General features: G+C 43.1%; 1 protein-coding gene and 1 long non-coding RNA gene across 2 annotated transcripts in view; one reads left to right on the top strand and one right to left on the bottom strand.

Moving 5' to 3' along the window:
* Window positions 1-27,757, bottom strand: part of LOC109281947 (uncharacterized) — a 149,082-nt gene that overhangs the window by 73,064 nt on the left and 48,261 nt on the right. Inside the window, exon 3 of the long non-coding RNA XR_002088776.2 lies at window positions 2,453-2,532. This is a non-coding gene — a long non-coding RNA (uncharacterized LOC109281947). The remainder of the gene's footprint in view (window positions 1-2,452; window positions 2,533-27,757) is intronic.
* On the top strand, window positions 3,414-15,548 carry STC1 (stanniocalcin 1). Its single transcript, XM_019482456.2, has 4 exons — window positions 3,414-3,714; window positions 6,042-6,184; window positions 7,305-7,516; window positions 11,969-15,548. Exons 1-4 carry the CDS (start codon window positions 3,597-3,599, stop codon window positions 12,237-12,239), a joined length of 744 nt encoding a protein of 247 aa, XP_019338001.1. The 5' UTR covers window positions 3,414-3,596; the 3' UTR covers window positions 12,240-15,548.

Raw genomic sequence — 27,757 nt, 5'->3', positions numbered from 1 at the left:
AGGGCTGAGGTGGGCTAGACAGAAAATTGGGGGGCTGCGCTATACACCTTCTGGCCAAACATACGTATTCGGCCAGGCTGGGAGTGCCATGCCTCTGGATGCAGGAACGGGGTGGGCTCAGCTGCGTGGGGTGAGCAGTGGTGGCCTGGTGGGGGGAGGCAGGGTGCTACAAAGGGGCAGTGGCTACGGGGAGCACTAAGGCAAATTTGGGGGAGGCTATAGACCCCCCCAGGCTCCCTCCGAGTGCCATCCCTGCTTGCCTGCAGCAGATCTCTTGCACTTTCCTGTTCAGCATTTTGTTACTGAACTACACGGATACTGGGGTGTGGAAAAAACCTTTACTCTTAAAGGCACCTGCTAACAGAAGAAGTGAGGGGAATTGGGAAGAATATTCCATAATCTCTATTTCAGGAGTTCTTTCAGCTTCCCTAAATCCTCCTGTCCTTGCTTTCTCAGACAGACTACATAAGTCTGAGGCGAGTCTAGCATTTTCTGTAGTCTTTTGTTCTATTTTAAAATTTTAGTGCAAACTATAAGCCACAAAAGAAAAAAAAATATGTGGGCGTCTGCTAGCGTTTGCTATCCTAGCATACTGCTAGTGCATACATTATTTGAGATGTACTCTTCAGGACTAGGGACCAGCATGATGCAGAACTTCTTACCCAAGACTGCAAGATTAACCCTTGAAAGTTGAAGCCAATTCATTGTCTAGCCTCAGGCAAATCACATAATCTCTCTTCTTGCATTTTCCAAAGTTGAAAATGAGTTAAGAGATTCATTTTGAAGCTTAGAGCATTTTAAAAACATTGAACTGAGCTCTTAACTTGGTGTATCATATCAGTTAAATGCCAGTGATGATGAGCAAGACTAACCCGTTACCAGATCTCTTCCAATCATAACATCCAACCTCTTTCTAACAATCGTCTTCTGTAATATTTTCTCCGATATTTGGTTATTTTAGAATATGACTTGTGCTGTTACTAATCAGTATTGATTAGTAACAGCACTGTACTTGTGGGCTGCTGCAAAACCCATTTGAAGTCAATGGATTAGACTCCTAGTAACTGAATGAATAACTAATAAAGGAATTGAAGGAATCTAACACCTCTCTCTGTGCAGTATATAATTTTCTTGTCTACATTGATCAAGCTAACCTGGGTGAGGGGAGAGGAGGCAGGATAGGCCAGTTCTTGGTTTCTGCAAACTACTTGCAGTACTCCTCCCCCTCCCCCCAATGTTTTGTGCGAAAATTTAGTGTTTGGGGAGAACATTCAGATTTGGTCTCTGAAACTGAATATTTTTTGGGGAAATTCAAGGCTTCCACTCCTATAAAACAGGAACTAAATAGTGGTGATTCACCTCTCACTGAAGCCAGTGCCAAAATTTCCTTTGATTTAATCAGAATCAAGCCCCCTGGGATCATTTTCACTTGAAAAACTGGACTGGTACTATTAAGTGGAGAAACCACAGTGTTTTTGCAGGATTTTTTAAAAATGAAATTGGCTCAATTTCACAAAACTGGAATGAAACATGAAACCTTTTTCTGTTTCAACGTTTTAAAATGTTTTTGGAACATCTGGCACAGCTGTTTGTCCTAGCTCCTTCCCTCACCCCCCAAGGCAGGAGTACAGTCCTGGGTCTGATTCTATACCAACGGGAGCCAATATCAATAACAATAAGTTTGGGCTACAAGGCCCCTGTCGTTTCAGCTGCCCCTGTATAGAGAGTCCTGTGCCCAGAGAAGCTCCATTTTTAAGCTTTAAGCTTCTTTCAGTCAACAAGCCCATCTCCTTCACTAAACTATCTTCCTTCCTCTTGTATTTAGGACAAGGAACAAGGATAAGATGGTGAAAAGTGACTTGGGAGATTTGCATTCTAGCCTCTCTTGCCAGAAACACACACTCTCACCAGAGACATATCACTTGTCAAATGGTCTTTAAAAAATAATACCTGATACAAAACCTGCTTGTTTCATTTAAGAGAGACTTGCTTCAGTTTTACTTTAATAGATTCCTTAATGATTGTAGGCTAAGCCGGAATAAGAAGCCATTTTTAGATGCACTCTCTTTTAAAGCAGAGTTGTGAATTGTGTTAACTAAATCAGCTTTTAAAACTGGTTTGAAGTTAAATGAGTGCAGTTTTCCCAGGTGCAAATCTTATTCATCTCTCTGCCTCAGTTCTGTCTCTTTTATAAAACAGAGATGACAATATTTGCCCCACAGCACATCATGTGAGTTATTCAGATATTAAAGCAGTGTACCTGGATCATGTACCTATATCCTTGTCCAATATACTTCTTCTGAAACATAAGTATTATTTTACCTATATTCCTTTCCTTTTCAGGCTTCATTCCAGCCTTGTGTGCAAGATCTAGCACTTCTGTTGTTCATGCATAGGCTTCCTTTTAAGACCATAGGTTGACAGAGTTGTACAAATGGATTCTGGTACAAACCTGAATCAGGCTTCTGATGCTCCTTTAATTGCCACAAGAATACATTTCCCCCTTGCATCATGGATTTGGCAGGCCTAAAACTGAAAAAAAGAAAGCAAACTTAAACAAGTTTTCCCTAGCTTGTTCCCACTCTTTTCCAAAATCTCTATTATGAAGCACTACACATGAATATACAGTTTATTCAAATAAAGTTAGAGATGTTGTTTCTTTTTTCAAGTGTGTGTGTGAGAGACTGTAAGCATGCCTCGTGCATGTACCCTGGTTATGCATGGGTGTGTATGAGGACTGTATATCTGACTGCTCTTTTGGTGTCAGGGCTCTATTATACTGCCTGTACAGTTCATGTGCATAACATGTATGCGGATTGAGTGGACTGTACAAGACAGAAGCATATGTTTTGGAAACACGTATGACTGGACTACATGTGGACGCTTGTGCATGATGCATGCGTGTTTGGGGGTGGTATTTGCATGCATGTGGCTGATGGACACTATTTATTCCATGTCTGCGTGTACTACGTACACCAAACATAGATTGTATGTAAAATATGAATATGCTTTTGTCTTTATCTTTTATCATATTATTTAAGTGGTAAAATTAGCTATTCTTTCCTGCACTAGTGCCTAAACAGAGGAGTAAGTTATAAATAAAAAGGCAGGAGATCTTGAGTAAGGCTTACAGTTGCGGTGGCAATTTCCTTGAGCTCTATTAATCATAGGAAGCTTCTTCCCCCCCCCCCCCCTTTCCCTCCCCAACTTATTTCTGTGAAGATTAACTTTTTTTATTGTTGTTTGGCAGGTACTTTTAATTGGCTGGAAAATATTCTTCCTGTGAAGTTCCAGTGCTCTGGTGCTTGAATGAGCTCAGGCTCCCATTGGCTGCCTATTCCACCTTCTGATTGGCTCCTTGTCCTGGAGGGGGACAGATAAGGCCGGCTATAAAAGCCCTGGGCTTTTCTCCTGGTCCCCCAGTGAGCAAGAGCTAGGGGGGTAAAGCAGAACAAGGCTGCAGTAGCTACAAAGTCTTTGACAGACTCCTTTCTCTGTGTGCATCCAGATCCGCATCTTTGCTGAAGCCGAGGAGAGAGAGAACAGGAGACACACGCACAAGGGGGAAAAAAAACTTAGCGGAAACTTGTCAGAGAATGCTCCTAAAGTCAGTTCTTCTCCTGCTGCTGGTGATCAGTGCTTCTGCATCCTATGAAGCTGAACAGAATGACTCTGTGAGCCCCAGGAAAACCAGGGTTGCAGCACAGAACTCAGGTAACACTTATCAGAGAGGGCTTTGGGTCTGAGCCCTGATGTGTTAACAGTGTTGCAAATATTCTGTTGATGATCTTTTTGCTCTGAACTTCACGACTGATAGCAATAAGCTATTGTGGAATCAGAAATCCTAGAAAAATGCTTCTTTAGGATATGTAATTATACATAGAGGGAGGCAATCTCATTCCAGAATTGGATTATAAACTGGGATGTACTCTGCAGGGTCTATTTCCCCTTCACCCTTCCTCCACCCTCCGCCTCCCCCACCTCCGAGTTCAATATACTTTTCTCATGCTGGTTGAATGCGTCTCTCGCTCTCTTCCTCCCATCATAGGGAATTAACAAATTGGGTGGGGGTTTAAGTTCACTCTCTGCTGATTTTATTCACTGAACCATTGCTCCTCTAAATATCTATGTTCAAAAAGGGAGAGACAGGAATCTTTTTCTAATACCAGTTCAGAGAATGCAGCAATCCTAAAAACGTGTCCATTGTTAACGTGTGGGCTCCACTGCGCATAGAAATTGCCTGGGATAGTAACATATAAATATGATCATGACATTTAGCTAAGTAGCCTATACAACAGATAAAAATAACTAACAAGTTCTTATTGAATACCTCCACTTCATGTGCTCAGATGATCTAGACATCTACAGTGCTTTATCTTGAACAATGGAAAAATGAAAATCGGTCTTCCTGTATATTGAAAAGATATTAGGAGGTCTCTAATTCAGAGCTCATTAACAGATGTCTTATTTTAGATCTGCAGGGCTCTGCAGCATTATACTAGGGTGTTTGCTCAATTTCCTTTTTGTATTTGGTTGCTATAGAAACATAGTGTCTCACTATTCCACTGTGCCTAAAACAATAAAAGCCTAATGCATATTAAACCTGCTGAAAGCAAAGTTATAATCTGAACCTGTGGAAACATAATTATGAAAATAACTTGCGATGGCAAAGCTTTAAGTGAGAGAGAGGACGACCTTATCAAATATTGCTTTCCTCAGACATATATAAGAAATATCAGAGCACAGTAGCTACCCATCTTACAACTGGTGTCTTTAGAAAAAAATAACTAACTTCCTTAGACACATTCCTAATTTTTAGTAAGGCTTTTTTGCTCTCTACCACTTGGTGTAGTTAGACTCCCACGTCTAATATCTTACTTTGAGACTCAAGGTTTCTTCCTAAAGGCAGCCTGTAACATGATCTGGCAAAAAGTAATGGATAGGCTCTGAATGAACACAATGGGACAGACGTTCAGCTTACCAGAAAAGGTTACTACCTGTTAATTTTAGAGCAGTATTGTGCCGGGGAAGCTGGATTATTCTTTAATTGCATACTAGCATATATTAAAAAGGTTTGTGCCCTGCTATATGCCCAGGAGCTTATACCTGCGCTATTGTAATTAAACTAATGGAGACCACCATGTATAACTTTGATCAAGAATGGATTCTACCTAATCAAGGTTTCCTTAGATTCTGTTCATTTTCTGGCACTGCTCTGAAGAGTCGAGCACCATATTCGTGTCAGGTTTTTTATAACATTTGATCTGCCCTACAGAGCAAAGCCAAGAATGTGCATAAGCTTAAGACCTTTTCTTAAACTTTTTCCCTTCCTAGCATGATATAAATACTCCTAATAATATTTAAAGCTTATCTTCTTCAGAATAACTTGGCCTTCCATTTTTATAGCTATTATATTTAGTGTTACAGTCTATTATGGATTCAGTTTTTCTTTCCAGTACTGGATGTGATCTGGAAATTGTCTGCTCATCATGTCCTCCTTTCGAACAAGCATTATTTTGAGCCCTCATGTCTTAGTAGTGGCCTACATCTTTATAATTTCTATATTGATAGCTCTCCTTCCTCTCTGCATCAGCAAGAGTAGGCTTTTCCCCCACTTGATGCTGAGTTCTTTCTACCCAGTTTTCAGATAAAATATAACAATCAAATGTTCATTAAGCCATGCCTCCAGGCAAATATTTATGTGGAAATGACCCAGTATGAAATGCTTAATATCTCTATTTTCTATGGGGCTACAGCACGCAACTGGCAACCAGGAGCATTTGGGTTCTACCCGTACCTTTTGCCAATGGATGGTTTCATGAATCCAGTGAATGCCTTATTTTATCTCTGCCTTGGGTATCTATTCTCTCCCACTAATGTCCTCCATTTCCCAGTCCTATGAAACAGAAATATCAGTTGACTATCTTTGCAGCAGTCTTGTGAGACTTGATTAATCCAGTGGTTCAATGCTTTGCCATCTTGGCTGAAAAGTGCCTATGGGAATAAGTAATAATGTAATAAGTTCTCTGCCTGTCTTCCAGCTGAAGTGGTTCGCTGTTTAAATAGTGCCCTTCAGGTGGGCTGTGGTGCATTTGCCTGCCTGGAGAACTCTACTTGTGACACCGATGGAATGTATGACATCTGCAAATCCTTCCTCTATAGTGCTGCTAAATTTGACACTCAGGTACGTTATAGGAAAAAGTACTCTCCTGTATAGCTTCCTATTTGTTCAGAATACATTTATGCCATGATTCCACAACAGCATTTAAGCACATGCTTCACTACTTTGTTAACATGAGGCTTTAATGTCTTTGGCCTCATCCTGCCATGGGAACCTACTTCCGTGTGGTTCTTACTGCTACTTAGATGCTCTTGTGGGAATGAGGATTTTGTGGCCAAAAAAACAAATCCATTCTTCAGGAAGACTTTCTACAGTACACTTTCCACATACTGTGTGCTATGTGTGAAGACTTGGCAGAGGATGTCTTGTGGGGCGGGGAGCTGAGTTTCCTCTTCAGGAGGAAACGTTCTTCTAACAAAGTACGTTTTCTGACTGTGTGACCTGGCACAGATGTATAATTTGAACTGGAAGATTTCAACCCTGGGAATGCAAAGCCAGATCAGCCTGACTCAGTGGAACTGCAGGGACACTTTCTCTCTCTCTCTCTGTCTCTCTCTCCTCTCACTTGCTCTAACGCTCTTTTTCTCTCATTGCGTGGAATATCTAAAACAATGACATAAAGGAATCCTGGTTGTGCCAAGGACCTTTATCTTCTGTATTTATTCTACACAATGTGTATAATTTGCCATTTTCCAGGGACAGACTTAATGGTTTCTGGTGCTTTAAGTTCTTCCAGTGAAATGCACTGCCTTTTCAGGATGGGTTCTGGGTGCAGCGAGTGTCTTCAAACCCCACAAAGAATAAGTGGAAACTTGGGGAACTCCGCACCTTGCAGGACTGGCCCGCATGTCTACAATTTTGCTGTGTAATACATTGGCATTTTATGTGAAAACAAATCCTATTTCCCAGATAGGGGAAATCTTTGGGAGGGAGACTGAGGACGAAGTGGTCTGTATAATGCCTAGCAAATGTGGCATATTCATTACTGTAAGTATTTAGTACTGATGAACAAAATACCTCAAGCTTAAAGCTTTCTCTGCTGGCAAGTCAGTATTTAACACAGAACCACTTTCTAATTGCAGCAAAGATAACTAGTAGTAGTCGACAACAGCGGACTCTCAGGCTACGCATTTATGGACCTCTGCAGTTCTGCATATTTAAAATGATGCTTCTAAATTTGCAGGGAAAGGCTTTTGTGAAAGAAAGCTTGAAATGCATTGCAAATGGAGTCACATCCAAGGTTTTCCTTGCTATTCGGCGGTGCTCCACCTTCCAAAGAATGATCTCTGAGGTGCAGGAGGAATGCTACAGCAAGCTGGACATGTGCAGCATTGCAAAGCGCAATCCTGAAGCCATCACCGAAGTTGTCCAGCTTCCAAATCACTTTTCAAACAGGTATGTGGATTTTTCCATACAGGACATGTACAGAGCACATCAAAATGTAGCAGACTTTAAAATGATGATGTCAACCTGGGTCGTTATTTGAAACAGTTCCTTGTACAGCTCAGCTGAAGTAGTACATCCTAGATTTGATGTTGTTTAAGGTTCTGCTACGATATTTGACATCAGAATTCTTACTTCCCCTGCTAAATTGAAAGGTATGCCCCTCTGGAAGTAATCAGAGAAATTAACTAGTTGCACAGTGATCGGAGTCCCATATATATTTAAAGAGAACAGTCCTTTTGGTTGACCAAGTTCTAATCAGCATAGATGTTGCTTCAAACTGTGGAAAATAAGAATTTTTTTATGCATGTATGTTTTTGGCTAGGTCAGTGCCCCTGTGCTAAATAATTTAGGATGGAAGCCCTTGCTAACTATTACAAATCCATTCTTCCCTTAAATTACAAACTTTGTAGGACAGAAACTATCTCTCTTTGTTGTGGTTGCACAGTGCAAAAAGTCCTGTGAAGCCCTGTGCCAGGATGGGCTTTGAGGAGCTACTCTTCTATAAGTAACTGAGAAAACTGTATTATTCATCAGTAAAGTAGAACACTACATTCATCTACAGGAGGAGGCATATTCAAATACTCATATATGAATACATAAATCACCTTGCCTATGACACCATGTTCCATAACTGTCTAGAAAATCTGCCTAAGCCTTGCTAAGGAATACAGAATTCCCTCCGTGTAACTCCTGGAATGACTGGCACTTGGAGCTCGGGTAGGGCAGGAGCAAATATATCTTTATAAACTGTATTAACTCAGGTGTCTTAGGATTTTGATTCAGCTAGAACAAATGCAGAAGAAGCATCAGTTTGCTACACAACTGTAGTTGCAGTTATGCAAGGGGCTTCATGTTAGTTTGGGGTTATCATAGAATCATAGAAGTCGGGTCGGAAGGGACCTTGTAGATCTTCAAGTCCGAGCCCCTGCCTGGACAGGAGGGAAACTGGGCTCAAGGGACCCCAGCCAGGTAGGCATCGAGCCGCTTCTTAAAGACCCCCAGAGTAGGAGCCAGCACCACTTCCCTTGGAAGTTGGTTCCAGATCCTAGGTGCCCTGACTGTGAAGTAGTTCCTACAGATGTCTAATCTAAACCTACTCTCCAACAACTTGTGGCCATTATTCCTTGTAATCCCGGGGGGCGCTAGGGGAAACAAGGTCTCCCCCAAACCCTTCTGGTCCCCCCTAGTGAGTTTATAGACGGTCACAAGGTCCCCCCTCAGCCTTCTCTTGTGGAGGCTGAACAGGTTCAGGTCCCGTAACCTCTCATTGTAGGGTCTGCCCTGCTGTCCCCAGATCATGCGGGTGGCCCTCCTCTGGACCCTCTCAATGTTGTCCACATCCCTCTTGAAGTGGGGTGCCCAGAACTGGACACAGTACTCCAGCTGTGGCCTGACCTCTTCATATCCCTGACTGGCGACAGAGCTGTGCTAATAATCATCTGCAGGGTTGACGTGGGCTTTGATTTAACCTAGCTGTCATCTTTCCTCACAGATAGGTTTGTGGTTCACCTCAACAGATATTAGTGTTAAAGCAGCAGTTGTGGTGAACCATAGAGTGGCCTTTGAGGAGAGATGGCAGCCAATTAAGTAAAAAGCATTTTTCCAGCTTAGAACAATTTAAGAATAAGTTTTCAGGTGGCAAACTCTGACAACTTATATTAGTTAGGAAATATTTTTAAACCTGCCTTCACTGACCCTTTTTCACTCCAGTTGAGTGCTAGTTAACTTAAAATAACAGCTGTCATAGATCAAAAGCTTGTTCCAGACTACAAATGTCTGGGCACAAGCATTGAGTAAACCATGAACATCTGAGATGCATCCAAACTAGCCTTTGCAAAATTGTAACTAGCAAGTGCCAATGAAGAATTGGTGGCTCTGTGTCACTCTCTCACCGCTCCTATTAGAACTGTCTGATACATGGGTCTATCTCAGAGTGTAACAAGTTGAATTAGGGATATGGGCTTTTTACAGTGAATTGTAATGGCAAAGCCATAAAAAGAAACAAGTAGCAGTGTACAGTGGTGCCTTATATCTATTTTATTCCTCTTTATCTTCTAGGATGACTGCATCCACACTAAAATGTATAGTTTCAAGCTCTTAATTTTATAACCTCTTGTTTGTACACGTGCTCTCTCTCTCTTTCCCACCCCCCTCCACCCCCCACCTGCTGTAGTGAAGATGTAATGGCTTAATTTTCCATTGTTTTCTACCATGTACAGTCACTTAGTGACTTTGTTGAGCATTAGATGACACATGAAATGCACATATTTAAGTGACAAGGGGGTACAAAGCAGTGAAGAAATAAGCTGCATCTGATGATGCAAATTTTGATTTTTGAGAGGAAATCCAGTAGAGGGAACTATTCCACACACAGCCTCTGGTGAGTGGTAAAGCCAGAGGATATTGTGACATGTTGAGGAACAAAAGCAGCAGGATTTCCCAGTTAATAGTTTACAATATGTTCTCCTAAGGCATCCTGCTTTCCCAGCCCATATCCCAACATAGGCCCAAAATAAGAATTTGCCACTTGGCACAGGCGGCGAAGAGGAAGTAGTTATAGGGTCATAGCACCTTCCTGTGATATAATCTTGCCACAGTGCAATGAAGAAGGAAAGCCTTTCTGCCTGCAGTCACACTTGAACTGATTGCATAACTCTTGGAGCAAATAACAATCTTCATTTGAAAACTCACTGGTAGGGGATATGGAGAAGGGAGTGTAGGCAGATTCTTACGGCAGAAGGCAGAAGTCAGTCAGCATGACTGAAGTGAGCTTGCAAAAATAATCCATGCAGTAAAGGGATTGGAAGGCAGTTCCCAACTGTTAAATTCTCAGGTAATAGAGATCTTCAGCAACACTGACTAAAGTGGACTCAATTTGAATTATAACAGTTTTATAATGGATTAACAACTATAGTAGGTTTTTATTCCGTTTTCTAAGTACAGCAAGTCACTAAATTATTTAATATTAAAGTTATTTGCAAAGAGTTAGATAGAAGAAGTAATTTTAAGTAAAAAGGATGAGAGATACTTCTAACCCACTGTTAAGGTATCATCTAAGACTTTGTAACAGATCCACTGATTTCAGCCCCTAGCCCCTTGGCTCCCTGGTATAACTGCAGGAGAATTTCAGCATGCCCTAACTGGAGAGAGTTGAGACAGAGCAGATTGCCATGAGAAGGGCAGACCCCTGCTCACGACTCTCATGAGCTCTGTCTTTTTCCATGCCCAGATGGTGAAATGTCTCCTGTCATCCTCTTAGAAAGTGGTCCCCATGACTCCAAGAACTATTTCTTCTCCCGCCCTTTTCCTTTCTACCTGTCATGCCTAGGTCAGTTTGTTCAAGTTGGCTCTGTTTGCCTGAATGCATGCATGTGTACACAAGCCCCATGGCAGAGAATTCTTTTGAGCACCATTCCCTCTTTTCACTTGAGTCCAGCAGAGATGGGGAAACAGATCCACACAATTTTCTCGTGCTCTCCTAGCATATTTAAGATCTGATGCAACATCAAAATTCTGCAGCAGCAAGTAGAGATAGCAGCCTCAAATAGGAAAACTCAGGATCTCAACTTAAAATTTAATTTTAATGCACTATCAACTTGTTGACTGTGAATACTGGTTATAGGTCTTAAAAATCATCCCCATTTGAACACCCACATTGGTCAGGTTTTTAGATACAGGCTGAGTTGGCTTTCTCCTTCTTCAACCCCTTTCTAAAGAATGGAGGATGCTGGCAAGTCTCTGCAGAAAAAACTCTTCGAACATATGGATTAAGATTCCTTATAGTCCAAGAGGCAAGGACAGTACTCTCTAACAGAAAATGCAAGAAAATCCTGTGCAGGCAATTAGGAAGAAGCTGTCTCCACAGGAATGGTTTTTTTTCCTGAAGGCTAGAACACGTTCTCAACTCTGGCTGATAAAAAACAAAAAAAGCTACCCAACTCTTACTTCTGCTTGTGGTCCACCATACAGTTGCTAAAAATAAAAATTGGAGAGTTCATGTATTAATCTGAACAGTAACAAGAACCCAAAATGGCATGTTTACCAGTCACAGGCTTGAGAGCCACTCTAGGGCTAAATTCTAGTTAACTAGCCTTAGAAACGCATTTGTTGTTTTGTGAATCAAAGATACAACTGCATAAAGGATGCACGGTCCCTGGGATACAGAAGTTTAGATAACAACATGCTAATGTAAATCTCGTGCTCTTGCACAGGTCTGAACGGCGAATGCCTTGTCAAGTTCTGATTGCTCTGGTCCTACTGTTTTAACCACGGCAGGTGATCTTTCATGGTGATCTTGTTCCCTCTAGCTTTGGATCAGTTTGGGTTTTTTTTCCGTGTGTGATGACCTTCCTGATGGTGGAATGTAATAATGTACAGCAACTGTCTCCTTCCTTAATTCAGGTATTACAACAAGCTGGTGAGAAGCTTACTGGAATGTGATGAAGAAACCGTTAACACCATCAAAGACAGCTTAATGGAGAAGATAGGACCCAACATGGCCAGCCTCTTCCACCTTCTGCAAACAGATCACTGCGCACAAACGCACCCTAGAGCAGACTTCAGTAGGAGACGTATCACTGAGCCTCAAAAGCTAAAAATTTATTTCAGGAACCTCCGCGGTGAGGGGTCTATTCCAGCCCACGTGAAACGTACCTCTTCCGAAAGTGCGTAATTCTGTAGGGGAGGAGAGGAGGGTGGGTGTGTAGGGGATCTAAGCGCTACCAAAGGAGAAGCCTCTCTCTCTCTTAACAGAAGAGTTAATGCACCCAACCAAGTGTACTGTACCTGGTTTTAATAACAATTAGAAACTGGTTTTAGATGAAGTAGTTCACATTTTCTATCCCTCTCAAACCAATTTGCATGGAATTAGGCTTCTGTATTCAGTGTCCCAACCTCCTGCAACTAAATTGTCTCCACCTCTTCTCTTTGTCACAAAAACAATTCTGAAACAAACCTCAGCTTTTAAAATGTAATCTTGCAGCATTCAAACACTGTAGTCCAAACACCATTCCAGTCTGAAAATTTGGAACCGGCTAAAGTCATGTAATTTCATTAATAGTATTAAGCTGGAAGGTAACGACAGATACGCTAAAACTATCTCTCATCCTAAAGATGTCAATGGAATTCGTGTTATGAATCTGTGCTGGCCATGGACGAATATGAATGTCATGTTTGGATTCTTGGTCTCTTAGTGGCATACAGTCTTAATCCTCCAACATAACTCCCTTACCCAGTTCATCTACCAAAATCAGTTTTAGCTCATTAAACGGAGGACTCTGTTTACTATTGCCCTGGACCTCAGTGCAAACAAGTGATTAAAAACAAAAAATAAAAATACTACACCAAATAAGATTAGAATAATTTTGCACGGTGTAAATGACTATGTGAGGTGCAAGGCCATGGTGAAAGCAGGTTTTAAAGTCAGACAGTCTTGCATTTTATTACAAACCTAACATCTTTATGTACTGTATCTACACACAGCTTTAAAAAAACTTAACAACAACAGAAATCTGTCTTCAGGCTAGAGTATTGAAGGTCTTGCTCTAACTGTGGTATAAATAGTTTTTAAAATCTGTCATGTACTGTACCTAAATTCCAGAATGAGTGTGCTTAAAAGAAGCAGCATAAAATAATTTTATTGCATATAAATTTAGTTTTGTAACTTAGCTTTATTTTTTTTTCCTGGTAACAGTATCTCTGTCATGTTCAAAATTACACATTCTCCTTTGTGGCCTTTTTATAATGAAAGGGATAGAAGTTGTTCCACAATCCATTAGGACTGGACCAGATGGAAAAAAAAAAAAAAAAGAGCTGTTAACCCTTCAGATCCCACAGGTAAATTGGGTTATGACTGCCCATAGTGTAGCTCCTTGGGGTTGCCATGGTACTTAGATTATAATAGCGAAGGCTTGAGTATTGCTAAAAAAGCTATTTTGGGAATTGTCAAATGGCTGACAACTGCTTTAGCTATCAAGGCTGCCACTGAGGCGAAAACTTCTTCAGAAGGTTTATTTCTGGGAAATGGCAGGGGAAGCAAGGCTGTGCGTGGCGTGGCTCACAGGAGCTGGGCAAGCCAAGTGTAATGCATAGCATTGTGCTTGTTTTAAAGTCACATAAAACAAGTTCCATGCTGCTTAAAACACACCATCTCCAGGGCTGCATTTCTCAACATGCATCTCTTGTAGAAGCCATTGAAAAGGAGGATCGCAACTGAGCCTGAAAAGCTGATTCCTCGCAGTAATATCTGAAGGCCTCTACCAAATGAGAAGATTTTCTGAACAGTAGTCTGGCTCAGCTTTTGCAAGCCAAAAACAGCAACATTTTGGCATGTCGACAGGGCCAGTTCCACACTTACTCTCATTCCAAATCTACCCAGTTAGACTCTACTTCTGTGGGTGGCTGACTTTGTTAGCTCCCTAAATAGCTAAGGGAAAAGATTTTTGTATAAGGCTAAAAGGAGATGCATCTTTTTTTTTGCAAAAATATAAAGCAATATAAACTTATGTTACCACAAAGCCTTTAAACAATAACTTGCTGCTAAAATATTGAAACCAGATGCAGTGGGAGCATGTCCAATATTGCTGTCTTCATTAAACATAGCCCAAAAGTGCTGTCATTAAACTGTAAGCAGCAAAAAATGTTGCTGACAGTGGTGTGTATTTTTGTTTGTTTTTGTTTTATTTTTCGTATTCTTGATGATACAATCCAGTGCAAACTAGATGCAATGCTAACTAATTCTTAAAATGCTGTCTGGTATACTGGGTTCCAACTTACAAGCTCTGACTTACAAGCTGTATCATCAACATTTTGGTCTTTATCCTGCTAAGGCATTTAGTCCCAGCTCCAACTTGAGAGCAACTCTACACTCTGCAGCATCAAGCACCAAGACACTTGGATTGAAAAAGGGACTTGAGGACAGGAAGTCTACTGGATTTTGTGTATCAAGTACTTACAGGCATTTTGATTAAAAAAAACTCGTTAGCAAGAACACACAGTTATAGAAAGGCTTGGCTACTCTGGGGATTTGCCTGCCCTTACTAAAAGCAACTGGTATAGTTGCACCGGTGCTGCAGACCCTTTATATACAGTGCATAGTAGCTTTTTTTTTTTTCACCAATACATCTTGCCTTATAGAGTTTGGTAGAAACAGTTCAATTAAAATACATGTCTAGAAAATGAATTTTTGACAGACTTCCCCCCACACCTCTACCAGATCCATTTATATAAAAACCCAAAGAGTGGAAAGAAATTCTTTCCCCCCCAACCCATAGCCCACCACTCTTTTCTTTAGGCTACCTAAAACCTGCAAGATTTTGATTCTTAAATGAAAACTTTGAGCTATCAAAATCAGCTTTCAGCAAGAACCCCCAAAATAATATGCAGTTAATGTGGGGTGTGTGGGGGGGGGGATTCAATATGTTCCTTTGGGATGGGGGGCTTTAGGCAGAAACTAAACAGTTTAAATTTAATGTCACACTTCCTTACCTATGGTAAACTTGCAACAATCACTGGGATACATCCATAAGATCTGAATGGCGGATAAATGATTTTTCAGTATAAACTCTGGCTGTCACATCTAATCTCTAATGCTTTTTTTATCTTGTGTTCACTGCAAAATATTTTTTTCGGGGAAGGGGGTGCTTATCTAGAAATGTTTGCATGATTCTCATTGTGATTTGTTTGCACTTTAGACATTTTTGTGCCATTTAAAATTTGCATTATGTATTTATAATTTAAAAATACTTAGATATTTTTTGCTGAGTACTGGAATAAACAGTAAGCATATCTGGTATATGTCATTATTTATTGTTAAATTACATTTTTAAAGCTCAGTGTGTTCATATAAAAGGTTATTTGAAACATATCATAATAATAAGAAAGATGCAAGTTATTTTCTTTGCTTATTTTTATACTTAAAGATCCATAACATAATGAGGCCTATGGTGGATTCCTTCTGCAATTAAATAAAATGTTAAATTTGGTCCTTTTATCAAGTGTCTTTTTTGATGAACTTAGATGCTGATCTTTGGAAAGTATGGGAAAACAAATGCACTAAACAGGAGAATTCTTTTGACTGACAGCCAACTAACTGCCTTTGAAAGCAAAGCTTCCCCAGATCCTGAACTGTGAAACACTGAAGGCTTGCCCACATTTAAGGAGTGGCAGGTATAATCTGTAAATAGTTGGCAATTAACATGTTCAGCATTCAGAGGCCATGGTTCACAGGAATAGTCTGTATTCCTTAGAAACAGATGAGAGCCACTGCCTGTCCATTGGCCTTGGTCAGGCAGTATGCACAGAAGTTGGGTGGAAAAGTCCGACCTCACAGACATTAATAGGAATAATACAAGGGCATGGATTTAAAAGAACCAGTTACTGTGAGGATGTGAGGTTTATATGTTTTTTTGCTTCTGGTTAGAGAGGTAAGTGCCTTTCTGTATGGGAATTCTCCATTATCTGATGTTACCTTTGACTTCTGACAGGCAGAAGTTAGACAGCCTACACAATCAGCAATTAACTACATGCACTCATCAAAACAGAACAGTAAGGAATGGGTTGTGAAACCACAAAACCGTCAAAATTAAGAGACACTGGTCAGTAACACATAGGAATTTATTGAGAATACCCAGGAGCCAAAAGTATGTACTATGGCAGGCTCATAAGAATTCATGGGATTTTTCTTCTATTCCCAGACGTTTTTCAGTATTCCTCAGAAATAACAAAGAACTATCTGTATTCATGGGCATGGGTGAGCATTTATCAGGTAAGCTAGGAGTACTTGGTACCTATTGACACTAGAGACATTTATGAGTATTGCCATGAAATACCCATCAACCACCCTTGTTCAGGAGGGATGGTTGGGAATCCCATTTGGCATTTGCTAGCAATCACAGGGAATGTGCAGTAGCACTCAGGACTTGTTGCTTGAAACATACAGCATTTCCTTGCACCAAGCTATTGCCAGACCTGACAGCCTCACCCTCTGCTGGTCTTCTTGACCCTCCTTGCTGGGCCTTCCTGCAAGGAAAGAGGCATGAGGCACCTGCACCAGGGCTGTAAAAGGCTGCTGCTACTGGCCATCTGGGGACTTGAACCCATAGCCTTGCCACTCTAAGGTATGACTCCACCAGCCAGCTGTAGGTGCCTATCTTTTCCTGCCCCCTTCACTTTGCCAGCTGGACAGCACAGTAGACCCACTACAAGGGAGTCCCAGTGCGGGCTGGCCCCACCACTCACCTAGTGGCCCACGGGCTGCAATGTAGGCCACAGAGCTACACCTGGTGGCTCTGACTCTGCTGGGGGCTGGTGCCTCTAGATGTCTTGTGTTAATGAGAAATGGTGGGCTGTTGAGGAGTGTGGCTTCAGTTCCCTTCTTTTCTGCCAGTTGGTGAAATGAGGCAGCTCTTGCAGCTAAAAGCCACAGCCGACTAGCACAATAAATATGCAGGCCTCCAGCTCCGGAGGCCAGCTGGGGGCAACAAAGGGGGCTACCATGGTAGACAGCAGCCCCCGTGGAGCAGGAGTGAGCAGAGCTGGGTAGAAAGGGCTGCAGCAGAACCACCGGGCCAGGAGGTGCGCAGTGGGCCCTGCCCTCACCAGGTTTCCTTCTGTATTAGGGGCACAGCAAGGGACTAAGGGGCAGGAAGAGAAGCTGTGTGTCCAAGCTAGTCTTCCTGTTGCAGTGCAATACGATGCCTTGGGCCTTTCTCAGGGGCAGCCTGGCACTGGCTGCTGGTGCACAGCTGCTGAGCTGGTGCTTTTCCACAACCCCGAGATCGGCTAGCCATGACAACCATGCACCAAAAACCTCCAGTTGCCCCAACACAGCCTCTGAGTGCAGCAGGGCAGCAGCCTGAGTGGCTAGAAGTCACCCTGTGCCTGGCCTGCCCTGCACACTGATGAGGTGATACTGGCTGCTCTGCAGGACAGAAGGAACAGCCATGGCCTGTGCAGGCCCTGGCAGGGTGGGTGTGCCTAGTGGCATACATTTAGGTCCTGTGGGAATAGCAAGCTCTATGCATAGTCACAGCATCACAGATGCACAGCAGCAGGGGCCCAAAGTCACATCTCATCCAGTCCAGCCAAGTGTTTGCTTTCTCTGTGCTCCAAAACCTCCTGGCAGGGATACTCCACAGCCTCCCTGGGTCATCTCATCCCCTGGGAGTCAATGAGGAAGCTCGGTCTCAAAGCCAAGCTGCTGGCAATTTAAGCCCGTTGCTCTTGTCCTGCTTCCTCACCATGGGCAAGAAACAATCAATCGCCATCCTCTCTCTGACCATCCCTCTGCAGTTGAAGACTGCTATCAAGCCCGACCCCTTCCACCTACTCTTTCCTAGACAGACAGACATCAGCAGTTTGGGGAATTCCTTTTCTTCTTCCTTCTGGTGTTATTCCTCCTGCCAGCACAGCAGCCAAGTGTTTAATGAACCAGGCTTGGGGACAAGGAGCAGCCAGTACCCAACTCACCCATTCTCCTCCAGAGTTCCCAGGGCCCCTGTGGGTTGCTAACTGCCCTCCAAAAAAACAGCCAAGAGAAAACGAAAGCATATGTCAGTCAAAATGTGTGTGTGTGTGTGTGTGTGTGTGTGTGTGAGAGAGAGAGAGAGAGAGAGAGAGAGAGAGAGTGTGTGTGAGAGAGAGAGAGAGAGCGTGTGTGTGTGTGAGAGAGAGGGAGAGAGAGAGAGAGAGCATGCTCACATGTAAGTGCATGTATTGGAATGGTTGCAAATATGCTGGAAAACAAGCTTGCAGCAGTGTTCACTGCCATAATGAATATTCAAGGTAAATAAGGCATCTGTACTATTTCTAAATCAAAACTAACCCTTTAAAAATCATTGTCACTTTTAAAAGATCAGTGGTCCAGCACTGAAAACCCCATGCACAATAATGTACATATCTATAGTTCCAAATGGGAAATGTAGGCAATAAGAAAAGAAGGAGGAAACCCCCCCCTATTTAATTTTTGCCAAGTGGGAAAGTACAAGGTGATGGGCTTCACTGCTTGCTTTGCTTGAGTGTGAAGCAAATTAGAGGAAGCTTTATAGTAAAACGGCGATAATTCCATCTCCTTGACTTGCAAAGCTATGTGAGGCAATCCAAACTAAGGTGGTGTAGTCTCAACCAATGTGAACCAACCCCAAGTAAGGCCAGCCAGTACAAACCAATCCCAGGCAATGCAAAACAATCCAAGTACCAATGCAAATTTGTCCAAATCAATTCAAAGAACGCAGAGTACAAAGCAGCACAAGTCAAAATGAAGTACAATCCAAATCATCCCAAGCAAGCCCAAAGCAATGTGAACCAATCTGAAACAACTGTAAATAATCCCAAGGAATCTAAACAAGTTCCCACTAATCTATAGGCATGTATTGGGAGTGCGGAGATCTGAGTATTTATTGGGATCGATAGAGATCACACATTAGAGTTAGTAAGTGCTAATTCTAAAGAATGTTAGTCTGTGTTAATATTAACTAATGCTAGTGACAAGTCACACGTTTGGGGTTAATTCCCCCTCTAATGTGCACTGCTCAAACCTGCCACTAGAGGTAAAAAATGTTACACGACCTCTGCTTCAAGTAAAAATTTGCTGACTGCTGATTTAATAGGATATCAGTTGTCATAAAAACTAATGAAATACAGGAACTTTTATGCAAAAAAAGTAAGTTTTTCCAAATATTTACATGAAAAGTTTCAGCCAGCTTTGATCAGTTTTTAAAAATATGTTAATTTATTTAACTGTCAACTTGTCAAGTTCACTGCATGATTCAATGAACCATTGTATGGACTAGAAAAAAAGATAATTTTTGAACGCATATGAGACTATTTTCAATAAGCTACCCTAGGTTAAAAAAAAAACAACCACCATGTTTCAATGGCCTTTCAAAAGTGCTAGCTTCTCACTGTGGTAAATGATATTTTTCAGTATGACCAGCTTTCCTGGTCTAGACAAGAACAGTTAGTGAATGCCACTGTTCATAAGTGGTATTGCCCATACCCATAGCACTACAAGCTGGGATGATGAGGCCAGAGAAACTGAACCTCTCTTGCTGTGCTTTCTGATTACTAATTCATAGACTACTGACAATGCCTATGTTCTTATCCCACTGAGCCATCATTGCAACATCAGCAGTTTGGGGAATTCCTTTTCTTCTTCCTTCTGGTGTTCTTTATGTCCAAAAAAGAGGCCCATCTCATGCTAATGAAATTACACTCATTCACGGTGCTTCCGATATCAAGATATTCTAAGGCTAGAGAACTTCACATCCACCGCTTACCAAGCCTATAGTATCTGTTTAAGAGATGCTACACCTAACGTTGCCAAGTCTCCTTGCCATTTTGTCCTTTTCTCAGAACTTTACCATTTTTTGTGTCTATACAGGTTTCCCTTGCTTTATGCAGGTTCTGTGTGTGCAAATTCGCTCTTATGCGATGACCCTTTTTATACCGAAAATTTGTTATATACAAGGTAAATTCACTCTTATGAGATTGGTGTGGTGGAAGCCTGCCATCAGCTGCATTGTGCGATGCATTGTGGGAGTGATGCACACCAAATACAGTCTCCTGTGTGCATCTGTGCTCCTCCCTCGTTGTCTGCGACGTGTTTCTGTAGTCGCCATCCCCATTATGATAGTGCCCTGTGCTTGCGTGTACTGTCTGCTGTTGGTGAGTACCAAAACTGTCTTGTAAAGGTGGTAGAAATGGGTCTGGGGATCAATACAGTCAAGGTCTTGGAACATATCCTTATTTGTTACATTGTAAAGTGGGTTCCCTTTATGCGAATTTGAGTTATGCACTGTTTTCCAGGACTGCATGTACAGCATAAAGTTGTATAGTGCACTGGAGCAAGCCCCTACCACTGATGACATCTCTATCCAGGCACACTGGAAGCAACTCAAGTCCTCTGTCCAAGGACCTGCGCCCAGACTACTGGGTTCACATCATGATGGAACCAGGACAGGTTTGATGCCAATGACAGTCAGATATGTGATTTCCTCAAGCAGAAGTGTTCAGCTTTCATTGCCTGGCAAAGCCATCCACAAACTCAGCAAAAGACGGCAGTGTACCACCAGCTGAAGGCTAAGGTCCAGCAATGCATCCTCAATATGAAGAACTAATGGTGGGTGGAGAAGGCACACCTGATCCAGTGCTATGCTGATCAGCATGACATGCATAACTTCTTCCAGGCTACCAAAACAACCTATGGACCCCACTCCACTGGACAAAACCCCCTCTGACACAGGACAGTAGATGGGGAGACTCTGGAGTACATGGAGCACTTTCCGTATCTCAGCAGCCACCTCTCTCAATGGGCTACCATCAAAGAAGAAGTTCAGCACCGGGTCAACTGCACCAATGCCGCCTTCTTCAAGCTGTGACAATGTGTCTTCGAAAATAGAGATCTTCGGAAATCAACAAAGGTCCTGATTTATAAGGCTGTCGTGCTGACCACCCTCCTCTACTGCAGTGAAACCTGGACTGTCTACCGACACCACATTAAAAACCTCGAGCGCTTTCACCAGCAGTGCTTGTGTCAAATACTGGGGATCAAATGGGAGAATCGCCAGACCAGCGCAAGCATCTTCTGTGAAGCTGCGTCCACTAGCATCAAAGCCTTGCTCTTGAGAAATCAACTCTGTTGGACAAGCCACTGTGTCCAGATGTCCGAGAACTGCCTCCCTCACCAGATTCTCTTCTCCCAGTTCTCCACTGGCCAACATTCAAAGAGCGGCCAAAGAAAACGGTACAAAGACATACTCAAGGTCACCACCCTCAAGCATGGAGGCGTCAACACCAACAGCTGGGAGGAGCAAGCTGCTGACCATTCGGTGTGGCACCACCTGGTCCACCAAGGCACGTGCCACTTTGCAGCCCAATAGCTCAATGCTGAGGCAGAACGGTGGCAGCGGAGGAAGGAGCAGGAGACCAACCCAGGGCTGTGAATCCCACTCCCCCACACAACAACATGCCCCCATTGCTGAAGAACATGTGCATCCAGAATTGGGCTCCTCAGTCACCTGAGGACCCATCAAGCCCGGCGAATGTCATCCTCAACTTCAAGGGACCACCAACAAGGGTATAGCGTAAAGCAAGGGAAACCTGTATCCATAGAGAAGTTCATCAAGACAGCTGGGATAGGTTGATTGGCATTTTCCAGCATTTGAATAGTGATGGACCCGATTCTTGTTTTACTATCAAGCAAAGCAGCTCAAGCCCAACCTTTGGTTCTTACTCTGTTATTACCAGAGGACGCATCCAGATGAGCGCGGACACGCGGTATGTGGTGCTGCAGTCTCATCTGTGGTGCCACACAGTGCACATGCAAGCATTCCTCGTGCTGCTACTTGGAAGCGTGGAGGGTTTTTTTACCCTGGGAAATCCTGGGGTCAAAAAAACCCATGCCAAAAAAAAGCAAGATGGTGGATGTGGCAGCAGTGTACGCCACCCAAAGCTGGAGCCTAGCCAGCTAGAGCCATGCTCCAGCTGCTGGCCAGGCTTCCTGCTGCAGGAGTGCTGTGCGGCTGCAGCCCTTAGAGCCCCCCAGGACCCCAGGTAAAGCTGCTGGGAGCAGCAGAGTCGGTGGTCCCAGCCTCCCCTAGCCCACCCGGGGTAACCTGCTGCGTGCCAGAGTGCACGTGGCACAGGCGTTCCCTGGGGACAAACAACAGTGGCACAAGGTGTGCTGCTGCTACTTGTCCCCAGGTAAATATACATTTCAGCTTGTCTGGATGTGCCCAGAGTGTGTAGCTTAAACCTCAAAATCTTTGGCCTGGATACTTGCCTGGTGGAAATTTTCTTGAGAGTTTAATTAGATTATAATTTATGCTGTTGCTGAGCTATTTGTTTACAAAGATCAGCGAGGACTCTCAAAGCATTGAGACTGTATTTACAGTGGTGTTATGACATTTTTAAAAGTAATACAATTAGGGCAATGGAATTTCCATTATGCCACATGTATCTAGAATTTTTTCCTCCTTAAGCAATTTTTTACTTTTTCTGATTTTGATCTCAAGGTTGCACAAATCAACTCTGGCTTGAAGGAAATTAATACTTGAACTAATTCTTCTTCACCTCACTTCTAGATATAAGTCAGTGGATTTTTTCCTACTGTGTACAATAGTGAAAAGTAAGGTTGGAATGATGTCTGTGTCCATCAGAACATCGTATAAAGTGCAATTATTTTCATTATCTGAACAGTGTCTGCTCTGAAGTCAGTATGATGAGATTTTTTTCAAGTCATTCTTGGGATAAAAATGTAAACTCCATTATGGAGATAATTAAGAAATGCTATTAACATTTGCAGCATTTCAGTATTAAACATGCTGGCTTTACAAGAGGATTATAAATGTAGCTATCTGCTGTCTGCGCATTGCTCCACAATTACAAGTCCCTAGAAACTTAAAATGAAAGATGAGCTTTTTGCCTAATCATACCAGTCCATGAGCTGGGCTTTCGTATAAGCAACTATGAATGCTCATGATGAATGAGTCACAATGTCACCAACTCTTTTTAAGGGGCCCAAATTTAACACCCTCTCCTCACCCCATCTTTTTAGGCAGGCAGTTGGAACTCATGCAGCTAAGGTTAGCCATGCAAGTCATCCTTCCGTTCATGCTCAGAAAGGATCCACATGTGCTCTGTGATCCTGCTTTGCTCAGGAAGACACTCAGTCCCATGCAAGTCCCTGAAATACCATAGCTGAGGATGATGGGGAGGGGAGGGAAGCATTTCCTGCCACTAGCCCACGAGTGCCATAGTGGTGAGGACACTTGCCTAGGGAATGGGAGATCTACACTCCAGGCTCTCCTCACCCACTGGGGTCTGAACCCAGATCTGCTATGTCCCAGCAAAAAATACTGCCAAACTATGGAACAGGCCAGGTGGAGAATCTCTTCTACCCCTATTCAAAACAGTTACAGCAATTCAAAAAGTATGTATATGGCAGGCCTTAGAACTGCAAACCTCCCCGAAATGATGAACACCTCAGACTGTGGTAAGTCACCATCATCATCTTAAAATGGAAGAAACAGAACCCAGGTTAATTTAATTTGGCTCCAGACTGAAAGACATGATTTACTGATATTCACAGCTTTTTTTTTTTTTAAGCCTCATTATCTAACAAGGGGAAAATCATTTCAAAATTTCCCTGGCCCTCACCCTTCCTGCTTTCTTTATAGTTATGAAAGAGGAAAGAAAAGGAGAGAGAAACCTTTGACATTTAAAATGCCTTTATATAAAAATGACTGGGAGTAAAATCTGAGAACTAACTTCACTTCTCACCTCTGTGGAATAAGAAAAAAATAAATGCCTTAAACTTTGATCATACAAGTTATAAGATGACATAACTGTTTTGTGGGGAATTGCTGGCTCTGTATAGTAGAACAGATAAGGGAAAGTGTTTGTTCTTTGTAACTCCTCTGCAACTGCTTCGCTCACCGCGGCCTTGAAGATAGCAGAAAAGAAAAAAAAAAGTATGTACAACTTTGATTTCCAGGTGCAAGAAGGAGGTTTGTGAACTAACCTCGTCTCCCCCATGGTTCCCATCCTGATAACAGCAAAGCAGTATGAGCTAATGTTTGTTTGTAGCTGCTTTTCCTAGCAAACTCCACTATGATCACGTGAGTTGTAAGCGACTGTTAAAAAGTATATAAGCCTCCTGATTTTGCTCTTGGGGGGGAACCCCTTCCAAGTGCTTGGGAAATCCATGTCACTTTGGAGTCCCCCCTACAACTGTAGTTTCTTTTAAATAAAAGCTTCTGCTGACCTGACCCAAAAGTATGCTGCGTGTGTTTCTACAACAATTCCTGGTGCCGTGACTCGGATCCAGAACACGTGTTGAGGAAGGAGGACTGCGGACTGCCCCCCCCACCGAACCCTGAGGGGCCAAACTTGAGAGGTAAGAGACCTAATTCAAAATCTCTATTGGGGTTTCAGAGGAGGACTGCCCGTAGGCTCCCAGCTTGGCCGTGGTAACTCGATCTGAACCTTGTTAAAACAGGTCAGTCTGAACCTTACTGCCAGCTAAAATTTTCTGTCTGGTAATCCTGTCTGGTAACATACGTTCTGTTCAGGGAGAATCTGTCTGAATCACCTCCATCCAACAGCACATTGGGCTCACAGTTAGTTAACCGAGGCAATGTGGGAAGGGGTCTGGCTGACTGAATGGATGTGTGTGTGTGTGTGTGTGTGTATTTAGAAATATGAGCCACTGACCAGGTCTGGGACTAGGGTTGGGTTCAGCCGCAGTTTTGAAAGCAAGGGGGCCCAACTGGAACCTCATGTCCCAGTGCACAGGGCTTCAGAGTGATTTTGTCTTTTCCAAACCCCTTGTCCCAGTAGCTTCTGCCAAAACAGAAGTGAAAGGATCCCTTTTGTGTTTCCCTCCCCATTTCCATTTTATGAGCCGTGTCAGGTCAGAAGCCTTTTGTCTGGGTGGTGAAAAACTGCAGGGCAAGGCACTGAGTGGCACGGACATCCTAAATAAGCCTATCCTACGTCTCCCCGTGTGACTGAAAATGGGAACAGGTCAGTTTAAACAAGTTCCAGTCCCCCCTAAGGGGACTCTGACATACTTCATGTACACACACTATTCTCCCAAGGCTTGCAAGTACCTGGATAAGTGGAACTGGTATACTAAGGGTGATCCCGTGAAGCAGTTTCCACAGAAAGAAACATTTCATCAGGATAAACTAGTGCACTTAAGAGGGGCTTTAGAGTCCCGTGGATCCAAAACACCACGAAACCAGTGGGACGCATTCTTTATTGGTATGACGAGATGTCCAAAAGACGAACAGAATCTCAAACTAGAAGTCTAAAAGACTCTCAAGAAAAATTAAAACAGCAGTTAAAAGCTGTTCGGGAGAAATTGGCTGCTCCCCCAAATTACACGCCAGCCACCGCTCCGATGTATCCAGCATTGCTAGGGGCACCCCCACCGCCGGAGCCAGCAGAGGATATCCTTGACTTCTGTTCGAACCCTGCCGTCCTGGGACTCCCACATCAGCAACAACCGGTTCAACATCAGGCTGCAGCCCAGGCTAGTAACCCATTAGCTGAAGCTCCTTTGGTAAACTCATCCATGGAGCTTAATAGTCCAGACTCATCCACCATATCTGCCACTCAATCATCACCAGTGTGGCAATTTACTCCTGGGTAACAACCCACCACAGGTGTACTTAGAAGAATGGGAATAGGCATGGAAAGATCTCCCATCAATCTTAGATCCCAGGATGTACAGATTTTCCCCCTAAGACAAATGCCAGACATTGGCACCGATGGATAAAATATAGTAACCGTGCATGCACCCTAGACTCCAGGTGATCACTACAATTTAACTCAAAAATTCCCCAAAATCAGGGAAGACCCAGAAAAATTTCAGGAAGAATTGCAGACTGTTATAAATTGTTATAATCCAACATGGGCTGACAGTAATCAGCTCATGCGATCCATTTTGCCCAAGGAAACTATGCTATGTCTGTACGCTGCCTGTACTTGGCCAGATCAAAACCCAGGGACTGGTCAAGACTTTATTGACAAGAGAAATGCTTTGGTTCGGGCATTTCTCACAATTTGCCCAAAAAAGGCAGACTGGACCAAAATAAAACAAAAATGAACACCCCAGTGACTATTTGGAACACCTCAAACAGGCATTTGAACGATATTCAGGAATGGATGACCTGGTCGGAAATGCTAAACAAGCAATAGTGGCAGCATTCATCCAGGGACTTAACCCTAAAATTGCTGAGAAAATTCAAACAGTAATTATTGGCTGGGAAACTAAAGATTTGACTGAAGTCCTTGCTGCAGCTAACCATTTTCATAACAAATTGGAACGGTCTAAAGACAATGCCGAGTTTAAGTTAATGGCCTTATAGATTTCTCAGTTGCAGGGTCCAGGTAGAGGAAGGGGACGAGGACAGGGAAGGGGAGGCCCGGGTAGATTCAGGGGAAGAGATAGATCCTCGGGCCCACAAAACCCAGGCTATGGGAACCAATGTCATTATTGCAAGCAAGAAGGACATTGGAAATCAAATGCCCCAACCGCCCCAGCCAAGGACCCAGACCCCAGCCCCCACCTCCTCTTCCTGTCAATTTTCCCAGTGTTGAATAGGACAGCTTGAGGGACAGTGACATCATCGCTCCTTTGCTTGCTACTGACCAATCTGGTCCGTTTGTTGAATGCCTTATTTCTGGTAAACCTGTCTCTTGTCTTGTTGATACCGGAGCGTCCCGCTCCACGCTAAAGGCTGCTGAGTTTCCTTTCCTACCTCATTCTCCTGAAACTGTAAATGGTGTCGGTATAGGCGGACAACCTATCCCACATCCCGTCTCTGAACCCGTCTCCATCTCTATTGGCCCTTTGTCTGAAAATCATGCGTTTCTTCTTAGCCCCTGTGCACCTGTCAACCTTCTTGGAAAGGATTTGCTGTGTAAACTGGGATGCGTGATTTATTGTAGCCCAGATGGTGTTTACCTTGAGGTACCGGAACAGAGGGAAACCGAGCTTGTGGCTTTGCTAACCCAGGAGCACTCTGATCCTGACACTTCCTACTTGCAAGAGGAACTGTTGGCACGAGTACCTCCACAGCTGTGGTCCACCCATGCGAATGAAGTGGGGCACATGCTGAGTGCTGAACCAGTGCGTATCACCCTGAACCCTGCCAAGCCACTTCCTCATGTCCCACAGTACCCCATCTCAAAGGAAGCTGAGGAAGGAATCAAGCCTGTCATTTCCTCACTCCTTGAGCAAGGGATTATTGTCCCAACGTGCTCCCCTTGTAACACACCTATCCTACCTGTCAAGAAACCTGGTAAAGATAATTATTGCTTTGTGCAAGACCTTCGAGCTGTAAATGCCACTGTTTTACCCGCTTTCCCCGTGATCCCTAAACCTGCCACTATTCTTTCCTGTATCCCTTCAGATGCTACATATTTCACAGTAGTGGACCTTTGTTCTGCTTTTTTCTCTATCCCCGTTCATGAGGATAGCCAGTATCTGTTTGTATTTACTTATTAGGGATTCCAATATACCTGGACAAGACTCCCTCAGGGATATACAGAGTCTCCCACCCTGTTTTCCCAGATCCTGAAGAAGGATTTGGATCCTATCACGTTCAAAGGGGGGTCCACCCTTGTTCAGTATATTGATGATCTGTTGTTAGCCTCACCCACTTTGGAGGCCTGTAAGCAAGA

Source organism: Alligator mississippiensis, chromosome 7, assembly GCF_030867095.1.
Source record: "Alligator mississippiensis isolate rAllMis1 chromosome 7, rAllMis1, whole genome shotgun sequence".
Classification (NCBI taxonomy): Eukaryota; Metazoa; Chordata; order Crocodylia; family Alligatoridae; genus Alligator; species Alligator mississippiensis.
Note: the sequence above shows the minus strand (reverse complement) of the source record. Positions and strands in the feature narration are given on the sequence as shown.